The sequence below is a fragment of the Cervus elaphus genome, chromosome 19 (genome assembly GCF_910594005.1).
Source record: "Cervus elaphus chromosome 19, mCerEla1.1, whole genome shotgun sequence".
NCBI lineage: Eukaryota > Metazoa > Chordata > Mammalia > Artiodactyla > Cervidae > Cervus > Cervus elaphus.
In genome coordinates, this window is record NC_057833.1 from 73917712 (window position 1) to 73933825 (window position 16114).

The 16114-nt window shown below is 54.4% G+C and overlaps 1 protein-coding gene and 1 non-coding gene across 2 annotated transcripts; both read right to left on the minus strand.

The window, feature by feature from the left end:
- Positions 1-2480: 2480 nt before the first annotated feature.
- On the minus strand, positions 2481-2861 carry LOC122676098 (60S ribosomal protein L10-like). The gene has a single exon (XM_043875433.1). The coding sequence runs from the start codon at positions 2841-2843 to the stop codon at positions 2541-2543; it is 303 nt and encodes a 100-aa protein (XP_043731368.1). The 5' UTR covers positions 2844-2861; the 3' UTR covers positions 2481-2540.
- Positions 2862-2901: 40 nt separating this feature from the next.
- On the minus strand, positions 2902-3030 carry LOC122676250. The gene has a single exon (XR_006335521.1). It is a non-coding gene; the product is annotated as a small nucleolar RNA SNORA70 (small nucleolar RNA).
- Between the last annotated feature and the right edge of the window lie 13084 nt (positions 3031-16114).

A 16114-nucleotide genomic window follows, 5' to 3' on the forward strand; every position in this document is an offset into this window, starting at 1 on the left:
TGCGTGGCTGTCATTGGAACACAGAGCTTCGCCCCATGAGACCTTGTCTCATGGTGGGTCTAGCCCCTGGAGTCTCCTACTGGGCATCTTTCTCCTTTCTCTGCCATTCACCCCTCCCCTTGCACACTCACAGGTACACACCCTTGCACACCCAGGCTCACCATCACACTCACACATATTTGCATGCTCACACTCACAAGCCCACATTTGGGGTCCGAGTTCACTTTCTGGGACCTTAATGCTCAGGAATGAGCTTGAGATCAGGAAGAAGAAAGCTGGCAGTCTGCCTGATGTTTAACTGCTTCCTCTTCGTTTCTTACGCTGCCCTGCTGAGGCATCCATTTGGTTTTTGTTTTGTTTTGACTTTCCCTCTTAGGAAATGAAACCAGTGACTCTGGGCAGGCATCTGATGGCAGGAGGCACCACCCTTACCCTCCTCCAGCGGGGTTGGGGTGACTGCAGGCCTCTCCCCACCCACCCTGGGGGTCCAGACCCCACCGCAGGGTCCTCTCATCTTGCCCCTCCCATCCCACAGGCCCAAGGCATTGCCAGGTCACTCCAGATTAGATGTACAAAGGACAGGAACCCCCAGATGCTGTGGTGGGTGCAGGGGGGCTGGCCTGGGTCCCCCAAGGTCAGGAGAGGGCTCAGGGGCCCTGCGGGCAGGACCAGCCCAGGCGGGAGAGCCTTGCTCACTTGGGTAAAAATATAGGTGGGTGCCAAAAACTCAGCAGTGGGATAAATAATATAATAAATCAAAATGGATGCCCACCCCCGAAATTAATAATAAACAAAATATCAAAAGTTTAAGTAGGACATCTCAGTGGGGCAGTGGCTAAGAATCCACCTGCCAATGCAGGGGACGTGGGTTCAATCACTGGTCTGGGAAAATCCCACACGCTGAGGGACAACCAAGCCCCTGCCCCACAGCTTCTGCCCTGTGCTCTATAGCCCGGGAGCCGCACCTACAGAAGCCTCTGCACCCTAGAGCCTGTGCTCCGAAGCAGAGAAGCACCCCAGTGAGAGGCCGATGCACCCCAGCGAGGAGGAGTCCCCGTTTGTTGCAACCTGAGAAAAGCCCCTGCAGCAACAAAGATGCAGCACAGCCAAAAGTAAATTAATTAATTAAAAAAAATTTTCAAATAAAAGCTGAATCTGGCCCTAGCCTCACCAACCTTTTCACTCACCTCTCCTGACTCCAGCCCCACTTGTGGGCAGCTTGACCCCCAAAGCAGAAGAGGAAGGATGGCTCAGGGGTCCGCGTGTGGCTCAGGGCTCTCTGGGCTTTGCAGCCAGCTGGTCAGGTCCTCCTGTCACCCACGTGGCAGAGGGCTTTGAGAAGTGAGTTGGGGTCGTTCCCTGGAGTCCTACAGCCATTGCTCTGGGCGTCACCAATACACATGCACACGTGTGCACAGACACACACACACACACACATACACACACACACACATCCACATGTGAACGTGTGTGCTAAACAGCGGCCTCCAGGGAGCCCCTTCTCACTGCCTGTGGGCTGGAGCAGCGGCTGCTGAGTCCTCATCAGCCAGAGCAGATTTCTGAATCCGGGTCAAAAGTCATCTAGGCAAGAACTGATGGAGGCCCAGGCCCCCCACGGGGCTTAGTCAATGATGCCTTCTGACTCAGGTGTCAGCTCTGCCTGGGCACTGACCTTCCGGCAGGGACACATGTGCAGGTGTGTGTGTGTGTGTGTGTGTGTGTGTGCATGTGTGGGTGTGAGCTCCGCGTCTCCTTCCCCGGCTGGACGTCGTGTCCACAGGGCACAGTCTCTCATGCCACCCGCCCCTCCAGTCTGCAGCGCAGAGTCGCTCACTCTGCTGGAGTGAAGGAAGGAATGACGTGGGCAGGGGCTCAGCAGGGGTGTACCTTTCTGTGCAGTCCGTCTTGTGAAGCCCCCACGTTGCAGGGTGGACTGTGGTCTACTGCCAGCTCTGGAAGGCTGCCTGTCGACCTCGTGGCTCTTCGGGGCCGTGGGGAAGGCAGGTGGGCTCCAGGGCCAGAGCTGCAATTCCCACTGGCCCCAGGGAGGGGACGGTACAGACAGCACCACCCATGTTGGCTGCGCTGGGAACCCCGTCTCGAGGCGGGAGCAAGCCAAGACAGGGCTCTGTCCATGCTTCCCTCCCAGCCACCATCCTCCAGGCGACCCGTCCCGTCGTGCACGTTCATTACCAGTCCCTTCTCGCAGCTTCCAGCTCCATCTGCCCCACTGTTTATAGTTGACTGTTTTGGGGACACAAATGGCCACTGTGACTCGACCTTTAAAATCCATAATAAAAATAAATGAAAAAAAATAAAAAAATAAAATCCATGGAAGACACTGGGCTGAAGCGTTTGCAGGCGGACTTGGAGTCTGGAGGGAGGACAGTAAAACCGTCCCTCTTCTCTTCAGCGCTGAGTGTCCTTTCATGTCCCAAGAGGCTTCTCCAGAAACACAGCGCATTTTATTTATTTATTTATTTTTGACAGGAAATAGCATTTATTGGTGAGCATGATTAAGGAGGGAACAGAGCTGATGCTCATGAGTGCAGGGCCCGCCATTTGTCCAGGGGACCACGATTAGGGATGTATTTGACCCCACAGCCGTCCGGGATGAGTCGCTTTTCTGCCACCATGTTCTCAAATTCATCCGCATTGAACTTGGTAAATCCCCACTTCTTGGAGATATGGATCTTCTGACAGCCAGGGAACTTGAACTTGGCCCGGCGGAGGGCTTCAATCACATGCTCCTTGTTCTGCAGCTTGGTGCGGATGGACATTATGACCTGGCCAATGTGGACCCTGGCCACTGTGCCCTGGGGCTTTCCAAAGGCACTGCGCATACCTGTCTGGAGTCTAGATTGAGAAACAGCAGGCCAGTCATGAATGCCCACTAGGAAGAGTTGTCTCCAAGGTCCCTTAGGGCTACCTGTACAGGCAACAGTTTGCATACACTACCAAGGAGGCTGCTGTTTGCAGCCATTGCACACTGGGCCCCCATGAACACAGCGCATTTTAAATAAACTGCCCGCTCCTCCCTCTCTTAACCCACCATCTATGGGAGAGAGGCGTCTCTTCCATTTGAGGATTTAGGAAGGTCCCGGCTGTCCCCACAGTTTCCTGATTTCACAGCCTCTCCTTTGTCCTCCCCAAGCTTGGAGGGCAACCTCTGTTCAGCACAAGCAGAGTGAAAAAAAAAATGATGAAAACCTTATTCACAACTTATCCACTTACCCACAACTGTTCTGGGCCCATGTGCCTCTAAGTACTTTACACGCATCAGTTCACTGAATCCTCAGATGACCCTGAGCCAGCATGGTGCCAATTCCCAGGTGAGAGACGGGAAACAGGGCTGCCTGTCAGTGCTCCGCATCCCGAAGCTGCTCTGGGCGCGATGGTCCTGAGGTCCCCGGGGCCTGAGCCTTGCCTGCCCCCTCATCGTTTGTTAGGAGGCAGCGGGGGCTGTGGCCTTCTGACCAGGTGAGTGTGTGAAGTGTTGGGGTGATGTGGGGAAGACTCCAGGTCCTGGGGGCTGCTCGCCAGGGAAGCTTTCATGAGTTCCAGCCAAGCCATCCTAAGTGCCCACGGGACTGGCGCAGAGGCAGAGAGGGTCTCTGGGAGAGCCAGCTCACCTGGCCTCTCAGCTGGCCCCTCACCGCAGGGCGAGGGGACCACCTATCAGCAGGTCTCCCCCTCCTGCTGGGTTGCCATGGCTGCCGGATGCTGCCCCCACCGGCTCTCTTGGGTGGACCAGGCTGCCATCAGGCTGCTGAGCCGCCAGGCAGGTGGCGGGAGGGAAGCGTGGCTGCCGGCGGCTCTCTAGCCCAAGGAGACGCCGAAGCACTGAGTGGACCTCCCGAGGCTCACGTCCCAGGCCTGCGGGGCCCGCGCCCAGGGAGCACAGGGAGACAGGCACCCTCGCCTGAGCCGGGCGTCGGCCTGTCCGCCTTCTGGAGACTGTCACCCAGCCCTCTCCAGGAACGGACTGGCAGATTCCCAGGCAGGAGACAGCAAGAGGGCAAGTCCAGTGAGAGGGCAAGTCGGATGGGGACGGCAGAGCCTCAGCGCTGGCTGGGGAGCAGGAGCGACCTCCTCCCTCCGGGACAGACGGACCAGCTTTCCTGTACACACACACACACACGCACATGCACACCACACACACACACACACACACACACACTCACATGCATATACTCACAGCACACACACCCCCAGATTCACACATGTGCATACACACAACACAGATGCACACTCACATGTGCATGTGTTCCCCTGACCTGAGCTGTGTGTGCGGTCCTGTGGATCCATGCCAACTATGAACACAAGAGTGCATGTGGACGAGGGTAACAGCCCCGCCCTCACCGTGGTCACACTGAGGACCTGGGAAACAGCCTGGAGTCTGCCAGGCCCTCGGGGGCCCCAAGCTGAGACCCTGATCACACACACTCACACACACACACACCCGGCGCTGGTCCAGTAAGAATGTGTCCCGGAGGTTCGTGGCAGTGCAGTCGGGGGTGTGGGCAGCCCAGGATATCCAGGGGGCTTTCCACATGGGAAAAGGGCTCCACGTGGCCATGAGCCATGGAGGAAGGGATGCCCCCACCGCACAGGGACGGCCTCACAGTCAGTGTGGGAGTTAACAACGAAGGGGGGATGAAGTCCCCGCACAATGACATATACGTGGACCCAACACGCGGCCCTGCAGCAGAGGACACACCAGCAAAGTCCAGGAGTGGACAACTGAGGTCAGAGAGAAAGAAAGGGATGGAAGAGGGACTCTGGGTGAAGAGGTGTAGGCATTTCAATCTAAAAACAAATGGGCAAGTCTGGCGGCCCTGCAGTGGTTAGTCAGAGTTTAAATAGAATTGAAAAGAGGTGTTCAGGACTTCCCTGGGGGCTCAGTGGTAAAGAACCTGCCTGCCAATGCAGGAGACACAGGTTCCCTTCCTGGTCCGGGAAGATCCCACATGCTGCAGAGTTTCTAAGCCCCTGCTCCACAGCTACTGAGCCTGTGCCCCAGAGCCCGTGTTCCATGACAGGAGGAGCCACTGCAAAGAGAAGTCCGCACACCACAACTAGAGAGGAGCCCCCACTCACCGCAACTAGAGAAAAGACTGAAAGCAACGAAGAGTCAGCAGAGCCAAAAATAAATATTTTAAAAAAAACTGTGTCAATAATCTAAAAAAATAGATGTTCTAACAAAAACTTGTCCCTCCCAGGAGAGGGACAAAGATGGACCTGCTCCCACAACCATGCTAAAATCACAGCTATTCACAAAGCAACTATTGGTGAGAGAGACTGGAAGCCGAGCAGAAAATACCCAGAGTAACACACCCATGGAGATAAGAGTAGCTTAGTGGGTGTCAGGGGCTGAGGCTGGGGTGGGGTGATAGGTAATGGTGCAAGGCTCCTTTGGGGTGACAGAATGTTCCAGAACTAGGCAAAGCGAAGGGTTGCACCACCCCGGGGATGTATGAAATGCTGCTGACAGCAAATGTCATGTGATGTGTGTTTCACTGCAATAAAAACTGCTTAGGAAAACAAGAGCCAGACCAAAGTAAACTATTGACTCTAAGGAAGCAAGCGCACTTGGGCAGTGACCTGTTCAAACACACAGGCGGTGATAACTGTGATGAAACATTAAACACAAGATCCTCTCTGTAAGGTTGTTTGGGCCTCTGCCTCACACATGAACCTGACCTTCTTCAGGGAGGGAAGTCCTGCACCCCACTAAGATGGACTCATTCTCTCCCTTAGGATGCTGGCGATGACACTTCTTCGAGGAATGACTGTAGAAGGTCATGGTGACCAGCCTCTTTCTGTGTACATGCTACCTGGCCTCTACACCCCTGGTGACCTTGAAGTAAAATGCCAGACTGTCATTTTGATGGATAATCCTTTGTCTCAAAAACATCCCTGAGTGTGCTTTAAACTCCACCTAGCAGGTGGTCAGTGCTCAGAATTTCTGAGAATCTGCTTCCCGGGTTAGAACCCTCAGTTTGGAGTAAAATTCCCTGTTTGATTCTTCACATGGCCATGAACTGAATTTTCCTGGCCCATCACGAGAAGCTGGGATGGTGGTTACCTGTGTGGTTGGGCGCGGCGTGTGGAGGGGCCTCAGGGCAGGACTGGGGGAGCTTCCGGTACTGCTGTCTGGCCTGGGTGGGCTCCCCTCATAAGCACGTTTCTCGTGGGTTCTATGTCTGGTTTCTATGACTACAGGCTTTTGGACGTGCCCTAGTGGCCACGAGCCTTATGCAGGGCAGCTGCTTGTTCCCTCCAACACACACCTGCTGCCCCTCACCTGCTTCCTCCCCATGGCTTCCCCGAGGGCTTGCCCACCTATGTGTGCCTCTAAGCGTCTGTGTAACCCCCGGAGGAACAGCCAACTGGCTCCTCTGAGCCCACAGACGCCGTTAGAAACAGGAGCAGGCAGGGCTGGCCCCTGCTCCCAGCCTCCCGTGCCCATGGGCACTTGGGGGCAGAGCCAGCAGGAAGCTGGCCAGTGAGGAAGCTGGCAGGGGCGGGGCGGTCCTTCAGAGAGACCCCTGTCCTGAGCTGAGGACACAGGCAGGAGGACAGCCAGGCTGAGGGGGAGCACTGGTCCATGCCCAGAGCCTGGCCAGTTCCTCAGCACCTCTGCCCCCGGGCTCCCACGTGGCTGCCGTGGCGGGAGGGCGGTCAGTGGAGGGGTCGGGGTGAGCGGCGGCTTGGAGACTGTGACCGTGCTGCTAATGCTGAGGGTGGGGTGGCCTCGGTGAGCCGAGGAGGGAGCTAAGATGGTTCAACATAAAAGTGCTCAGATTTCTCTCCAGGTTAGGTCTGGAAGGTGGCTGCCTGCCACGGTAGGTCCCTGTCACCTGGGGGACCCATCTGACCCATATCCCAGAAGGGCCTCCTGTGTAGACAGTGGGTTCGTAAGTAAGCAAGGGGCCGGCCCCACACAGGACACGGACTTTTCATCTAGATTTAGGCTTTTTGTGTATAAACCAGAACAGGATGATTTAAAGCGAAATGATTTTAATTTTACAACATAATATAACCAATTGATCTACTTTGTTTTCATGTAAATGCTTGGCTTTTTAAACACATCCCATTTCCAAAGGTGGTAATACAAGAGAAATCATGAAAATGATATTTTCCAAAGCTTTCCTTTACTTCTCAGGGAGAAGCAGGCAACATCTCAAACAGATGAAGACAGAATCGTACAATAAACCCCAATGACCTCAGGGTTTCCCCACTTGAACACCTGCATGTGTCCTTCCCACAAGGATGCCTTCGACCTTCCCTGGTCAGCCTGGAGGTCAGGAGACACGGGGGCGGGTGGCATCCAGCCTTTGCTCCGGCTCGAGTCCTCTGGGGTCCTGTGATGTCCTTGGGATCAAATCGGGTTCCCTGAGATCATCACTCTTCCGGCACAGTCCCGGCAACGTCTGCGTTTTCCTAGTGTGTTTACTGGCATCATAGATTCAGTCTATAGATGGAGACCAGCTGGTGTCCACTGTGCTTCTGTAGCCCCCCACCCCCAACCCCACTTCTTTCCCTATAGAGTTTCTGTTGAACCAGGTTGCTTGTCCTGTGGCGTTTTCTCTGGACTAAAGGACACGTTTCTATAAACAGGTGTCTGCTCTGCAGACCTAATCCATCCTGGATTATTCTTCTTTCTTTCTAGACTTCTTTCAGGCAGAGGTAGGGTCTCTGCCAGGAGGGACTACAGCTGCTTGTTTCTCCTTTGTGATGTCACATCCATAGGTTTCCATCCCCCACACCCCTTAATTCATCAGGGGGTGCACAATGATTCCTGGGTCTTATCTTCCTGTCTTTGTCTAACTCTCTGTAGTCATCTCTCTACTGCCCTCGGGCAGGGGAGGGTCTGGAGGGTCTGGACAGGAAGGGTGAGGTTGGCGTGGAATCCTCAGTGGGCCCCCAATTGAGTTCAGTTCAGTTCAGTCGCTCATTCGTGTCTGACTCTTTGCGACCCCATGGATTGTAGCATGCTGGATTTTCCTATCCATCACCATCTCACAGAGCCTGCTCAAACTCATGTCCATCGAGTCAGTGATGCCATCCAACCATCTCATCCTCTGTCATCCCCTTCTCCTCCTGCCTTCTTTCTTTCTCAGCATCAGAGTCTTTCCTAATGAGTCAGTTCTTTGCATCAGGTGGCCAAAGGATTGTAGCTTCAGCTTCAGCATCAGTCCTTCCAATGAATATTCAGGACTGATTTCCTTTAGGATTGACTCGTTTGACCTAGTTGCAGTCCAAGGGACTGTCAAGAGTCTTCTCCAACACCACAGTTCAAAAGTATCAATTCTTCAGCACTCAGTTTTCTTTATGGTCCAACTCTCACATCCATACATGACTACTGGGAAAATCATAGCTTTGACTAGATGGACCTTTGTTGGCAAAGTAATGTCTCTGTTTTGTAATATGCTGTCTAGGTTAGTCATAGTTTTTCTTCCAAGAAGCAAGCGTCTTTTAATTTCATGGCTGCGGTCACCATCTGCAGTGATTCTGGAGCGCAAGAAAATAAAGTCTCTCATTGTTTCCCCATCTATTTGCCCTGAAGTGGTGGAACCGATGCCATGATCTTAGCTTTCTGAATGTTGAGCTTTAAGCTGGCTTTTTCACTCTCCTCTTTCACTTTACTCAAGAGGCTCTTTAGCTCTTCTTTGTTTTCTGCCAAAAGGGTGGTGCCATCTGCTTATCTGAGATTATTGATACTTTCCCCAGCAATCCTGATAATAGCTTGTGCTTCATCCAGCCCAGCATTTCACATGATGTACTCTGCATAGAAGTTACGTAAGCAAGGTGACAATATACAGCCTTGACATACTCCTTTCCCAAGTTGGAACCAGTCCACTGTTCCATGTCCAGTTCGAACTGTTGCTTCTTGACCTGCATACAGATTTCTCAGGAGGCAGGTAAGGTGGTCTAGTATTTCCATTTCTTGAAGAATTTTCCACAGTTTGTTGTGATCCATACAGTTAAAGGCTTTAGCATAGTCAATGAGGTAGAAGTAGATGATTTTCTGGAATTCCCTTGCTTTTTCTATGATCCATCAGATGTTGGCAATTTGCTCTCTGGTTCTTCTGCCTTTTCTAAATCCAGCTTGAACATCTGTAAGTTCTTGGTTTATGTACTGTTGAAGTCTAGCTTGGAGAATTTTGAGCATTACTTTGCTAGCATGTGAGATGAGTGCAATTGTGCAGTAGTTTGAACATTCTTTGGCATTGCCTTTCTTTGGAATTGGAATGAAAACTGACCTTTCCCAGTCTTATAGCCACTGTTGAGCTTCAGCCCTATCCAAAGCCCACAGGTGTGTTTGCACAGCCCCGTCCGCAGAGCTCATGTCTGACCTGTTCACCCAATGGCAGCTCCCATCCTGGTGGATCTTCTCCATCACCTCCCACCTTGCACCATCAAAAGCTGGGCGAGTTAGTGACATGGCAGCAAGAGCGGAAGGACGCTGACACTACACTGGGGTCAGAGCTTGCATGTTGGGCGTGACCTCAGGCTCAGTGTGACAAAAATGGAGGGCGAATGGGTGGCAGGGCTGGGCAGGCTGAGGGAACTTCCCCTCCCCACTCTCCTTTCTGTGCTGACCTTGATACAAAGCTAGTGTCTAGTGCCATTTCATCTCATGCTGTCTGCGCTGGGACACAGCTGTTGGGGGCTTTTAAAAAGCAGGATGACTCTCCCCTCCTTCTACCTCATGCAAACACCGGCTAGTATTTTGAAATAAAATCTGAGCTTGGCAGAGATTAAAACAGGGCATGAATTTCACAAGATGCCTTGTGGTCTGGGGACACATGAGTTTCACAAAATAAACTGGCTTCTGTTTTCTGTTAGAATCTACAAGTGTCCATCTGGTCCATGCCGTGAAGGAAAAAAACAATCCTCAGAAGGATGTTGAGAAATACCTTAAGATTATTAATTATTTTCAAAATTCCTTCCAAGGCAGGAGAGACCCTCTCTCTCTTATTAAGGTTTGGTTACTGCACACCTCTAGGAGAAGGCAATGGCACCCCACTCCAGTACTCTCACCTGGAAAATCCCATGGACGGAGGAGCCTGGTGGGCTGCAGTCTATGGGGTCGCTAAGAGCACAACTCAGCGACTTCACTTTCACTTTTCACTTTCATGCATTGGAGAAGGAAATGGCAACCCACTCCAGTGTTCCTGCCTGGAGAATCCCAGGGATGGGGGAGCCTGGTGGGCTGCCATCTATGGGGTCGCACAGGGTCGGACACGACTGAAGCGACTTAGCAGCAGCAGCAGCAGCAACCGCACACTTCTGGGCACGCTCCTTAGACAGCAGCGACTGCCACCAGCTGAATGTGCCCCCCCCCCCAGTTCATGTGTTGACATCCTGACTCCCAGCATTTCAGAGTGTGACTCTGTGGAAAGAGGTGACTGAGGTCAGATGAGGTCACCAGGGTGGGTGTTGACCCCAGATGAGTGTGTCCTTATGAGAAGGAGATCAGGACCAAGTGCAGACAGATGGCCTCGTGAGGAACCAGCCCTGCACACACCATGGTCTTGGATGTCCAACCTGCAGGCCGTGAGAAGATAAATTCCTGTCATCTGAGCCCCTGTCTGCAGTACTTGTTAAGGTGGCCCCGTGACTGCCCACCTGTTACCACCCACCTCACCCTCCAGCCCTCTAGCCTCCTTGCTGTTCCACCAGCAGGCACACGCCCTACTCAGGGTCTCTGCTCCTAATACCCACTTGACTCCTGGCTTTGGCCGAAGGTGACCTCAGAAGACCACCCCTCGCCCTCCACACCTGATCCTTCTCCTCCTTCTACTGTCTCCAGACCCGCTGTCTCTGCCTCTAGAGTGTGGTTCCGTGAGGACAGAGTCTGGCTGTAAGAGGAACCCCATCTGGGGAGCCCACAGCAGTGATATCAGGATCCCTGGGGGCAGGGGGCTGACTCCACTACTGAAGCCTGGGTGGTCACTTGGGCCACTTGGGTTCTTGTCTTGTTTGAAATTCTGAATGATTATAAAGAGGGGTTGTAATCATTCATAATCTGCCCCACAGATTCATTCTTCAGACAGGATTCTGCAAACTGTGGGCCTTGGGGACCCCACCACATTCTAGATTCGTGGGCACAGGCTCCCAGACACCAACACCTTGAATGTTCTCATCAAGGTTATACCCCATCTCCACAGTCAATGCCGGATTTGGGGGTCTCCCCCAACCGGCTGGCCTACCCTCGGGACAGTCCAACTCCACAGCTGCCCTGCTCCAGGGCTCCCATGGAGCCAGGTGGGAGCAGGTCCCCAGCCAAGCCAATGAGCTTGGCTCCAGCCCAGCCAGCCTCCCTCTCTTCTCCCATCAGTCACACAGATGAGAACCACCCCCAGCCATCAATGTACCCCAGGCCCCCTACAGGCAAACTTGCGGTCCATATTCCCCTGGGCGGCATGTGCGCCAAGTTCATGCAGAAATGGGCACTTTCACAGCTCCCAGAGACCTGGGTGCAGCTGCCTCACTGCCTCAGGGACCCATCTGGCCTGAAGCTGGCTTCTGGCCAAGAACCTTTTCTCCAGAGTCAGCTCACTGCCTCCTTTCTGGAACCTTCTGGAACGTGCTCAAACTCCACAGGGTCATTACTTGGAGGGAGGCAGTCAGGGACTTTGCTCTCATCTAGAGAGAAATGCATGAATGTCACCAGGACTTACTGAAAAGCAATTCTTTGAAAAGGAAAAATAACAACAAAATAATAAAATCTCACCAGCTCTCTCAGCTGCTTTCAGCCAGGAGAGGAAAATGCTCACGTCAAATAGGCAGGAGCATGGCCGGGAAGGAGCAGGCCCCCGACTGATCACAGTCACCGCGCTGCCCACACAGTGAGGTGGGTGAGTCAGAAAACCCACCTGAGTCCTGGACCAGGGGCTTCCGGAGAGAGAGGGACGGTCAGGCCTGATGTGTCCTCAACGACACTCAGCTGCAGAGCCGACGGCCCTGACTGCATTGCGTTTCTTTGCTTTGTCGCGAGTCCTTACCCTTAGAGAAGGACCCAGTAGGTGTTCTTCACTCCGCCCGCCTGATGCCTCCACCACTGCTGTGGTCCCAGAGGCTCTGTGGCCTGTGGGTGTCAGGGTGAGGCCCTTCCTCTGGCCAGCGGAGGGTCAGGGCAGCATGAGACTCGGGGCCCGGGCTGCGAGCTCAAGACCTTCCCCACTGGGGGCGGTCAAGGGCGCGGGAAGCCTGGTATCAGGGGACACCAACCACACAGGTCTGAGGAAGACAAAGGACTTGACCGTTGTGACCTCACCTGAGGCCAGACGATTCCCAGAATTCTCAGGGGCAAGCCTGGGAACGCCCTCCCCTGTGTAAGCCCGCGTGTGTCTAAGTTCTAGAGTTAATGCATTCTGAATCCAAAAGCCCCCAGTTCTGAAATTTAACCACATCTTCAATTCACATCAAGGTAGAATTTACTTAGTTATTAGAAGGACAAGGGTACTTCCCTGGTGGCCCAGTGGTTAGGACTCCACACTTCCATTGCAGGAGGCGTGGGTTCACTCCCTGGTTAGGGAACTAAGATCCTGCATGCCACGTGGCAGGTCACCAACCCCGCCACCAAAAAAAAAAAAAAAAAATTAAAAGGACAGACTGTGATGCCAAAAGCCCAAAGCACAAACCCCTTGACCTGAGAGCAGCTGAGGCCACTCTCTCTGGGGAAAGGGGCTGGAGGCAGAGGCCTAGACTAGGACTGGGGTCCCGGTGAATCTGCTTGGCGCCAAGTCGAAGGAGCTGTGAGAAAGTGAGAGCCGGTCGGGCTGACCTGGAAGGCTCGTCTCCTTAGAAACCGTGTTGCTGAGAGAAGTGTAGCCAAGCTGAGTGCCCTGGGCACAGGCAGCCACATGCCGACAGCTGCAGCAGAGTTAGGGTTTACTGCAGGCGCCAAGCCAGCAAGGGGAGACAAGCCGTGATCCGCCTCCACCGGGTCTCTGGGTTGGGGGATGTGTTTAGGGGAAGAGCAGAGGAGCTGGGGTGAATCACCGTCTCGAGACATTTCTGAGATGTGGTTTCGGGAGGCAGGAGGTTTAAGGTGGACCGTGGCTCAGGGGTCTGTGAGCTCGTCTTGCCCTGGAGAAACGGCCTGGATGTGTACATTGCAGATCATATTACAGTAGCAATTTAAGTACCTACACGATGTTATCGCCAAGAGGACTCTCAGTCACCTGACTGGCTGACTAGGGTAGTTAGTGCAGGATTGCGGTCAGAGGGGACGGAAAGAGGGTAAAGGTTTGGATGAGAGCTGAAGCATAAACTCAGTATGGGAACTTGGCTTTAGGGGATGGGGTTCCAGAAGAGGGACCTGGCCCGGAGGGTGGGGAGTCTGCTCTGGGGGGCTGTGCATGGACCGGGGCGGGGGGGCGTTCATGGAGCGCTTAGGTGACAGCAAGAGCAGGACGCTCTGTTCTCACAGTGGGAGGGCTGTCAAGGTGGGCACCAGCCAGCCAGTCCCCCACCCCCTCCCTGGAGGGACATAGCCCAAGGCAAGGCCCACGCTGCTCAAGTGCCAGGAAGCACGTAGGGTGCCTTCCCAGCACTGCAGTGCTCTCTGATCTTTTCACTCTCTGGCAAAGCTCCCAGGGCAAGCAGCTCTCCAGGGGCAGGCGTCTCCTGCTCCTGGGTCAGGCTCGGGAGAGAAAGAGGACATGGGGCCTATGGCATTGGATCTCAGGCGACCCAGGAAGCTACCCTGGTCGTGACTTCCTCCCCACCCCCACCCCCCCACTGCCCCAGGGTGTGCACACCTGCAGATACCCTCCCCCAGCATGGTGGGTCCGCCCTCATCAGATGAGCTGGGGCTGGGGACGAAGTCAGAAGGATTCAGAGTGTGAGGCTTTCTCCTGCCGACCATAAGCATGTGGCCGGGAACCGTGGGCCCACGGTTGGGAGCTGTGGGTGCATGGCCAGGAGCTGTGGGTGGTGGAGGAGCTCAGAATGGGGACCTCAGCCTTGATCTTGGGTGCAAAGGATTGAATTCTGCCAGCAAGAAGTGAGCTGGGCAGGGCTCGGCAGCCTGGAGACCCCTGACCTACGAGGCTGCTGTTTTCACGCCAGGCTCGCAGTAATTCATGAGTGAGCGTGGCTATCTTGTGCAGGGCTGAGTAAACATTTAGGCAGGAAAAGGGCAAGGGGACAGGGCAGGAAACAGGCAGGAGGGGTGGCTGTGGAGAGGGGTGGGGAGCTGGGCTGCCAGGGGCACCTCAAGGCCTGGGGTCCAGCTGGGGAGCACAGCCCCCCAAAACACCAAATGTCAAAACTGGAAATCACATAGCTTAGACCCCCCAAGTGAGGTGGAGGAGGGGAAAGGGTGACCAAGGTCACCAGGTGGTATGCGGGCACCGCACAGCCAAGGCCCCGGGGCCAGGGGTGGCCACTTCACCCCTGAGAACCACAGTGCAGACCGCCCAGCTCCCATCCGCGGTGTGGCTTGGTGATCTGGCGCTGGAGCAGCAGTTGCGACACATTAGGCAAACCCTGTGTAGGGTGACTGCCTCCTGGGAAAGGAGGACAGAGGTAAGGCTGGTTTCCATCGCCTTCCCACCCAGGACCAGCCACAGTCCACAATCCAGGGACCCTCTGTGAAGCCACCTGAGATCACCAGCCCCACCCAACGTACAGAGGACACAGACCCAGAGCAGATGGGGACTCGCCAGGGCAGACCAGGCCCCAGGCTTGGCTGCTGGTGGGTCTGTCCCCAAGCCCACTCCATCCCACTGCAGCGGCGGGGGGCGTGTCCCAAACCGCTCTGGCTGGCCCCTCCCCTGCGACATGCAGACCTCTCCTCATCCCTTCCCCTCCACCCCCAACAAGCCTTTGGACTTGGCCCGGGCCAGAGCTCCCTGCTGCTCGCTGCTCCTGTTACAGTAGTACTTTGCCAGGCTCCAGCTACAACAGAGGGTTTTGGGAGAGATTGACGAGCAAACCATGGCTGATGTGAGCACTTTAAGAACTCTGGGCTGTTGTTTTGGACCCTCCTTAGCAGGCCAGGATAAGAGACTTGAACCAGGGTGGGAGCCGAGAACCCACACGGCTGCCACCCCTGCCCAGCAGGACAAAGTTCCAGGTGGGCCCACATGTACTGGCACACAAAGGGGGTCCCGGAGACACCACTAGTCAACACGCTCCAGAGCCCGTCCAATCTCCTGGGAAGAGAACCATTAACGGAGCTGTCATACCACAAAGCTGTAAAACACACTTGCTACCTGACACTCAGGTGACTCAGACACAGGGCTGTTTGCTCTAGACCCCGGCTGCTCCAGAAAACTGTAAGTGAACTTCCTGGCCTGGTGATCAATAATAACCACTGGCCCAAAGCCTCCCTGAGCGTAAGGAAACTCTGAGCAGTGTTCCTTTGGGGGTCAATGAAGATGTCCTAAGAGGGGCCGAGGTGATGAGCACAACCTTATGAATATACGAAGAACTGCTGGATTGCATCCTTTAACTGGGTGGACTGAATGGTTATAAAGCAAATCTCAGCAAAAAAGAAGGGGCCCCAGCAGACCCTCATCCACAGCAGCTCCTCCCAGGCTTGCGGCTTCCTGCCAAATTGAGGGGTAGGGAGCGAGCGCCTGGGAAAGGGTCTCAGGAACCGGCCTCAAGTTTCCCACTGAAGACTGAACTGAGGATTAACATTCCTGACATCAATGGAGTACAAATAATCCACTGGATTAGACAGGAAACCACGAGCCCCTGACACAGGAGATCAATGAATACGTAGCAGTTTGATGAGAAACGGTACCAGAATTTCAGAGCCCCTTCTACACTGCGAGCCCCAGCGGGGAGGCCACTTTCTCAAGATCCACCCCCCCACCCCACCACATACACACACACGCGGGCAGGTGGAAACTCTGCAGGCTGGACAGTATCGAGGGAGAAACCACATGACATCTGGGATGCTCCTACCCAAGGGCGGATCTGCACAGAGATGTATTCACTACTACTCAGCCCCAAAGGGAATGAAGTTCTGACACATCCCAGTGTGCGGGAACCACAAATACACTGAAGGAAGCCACACACTGAAGGATCCCACCCATCTGAAAATCCAAAATGGAGAAATCAGCACAGGAAGTAGGTCGGGGCG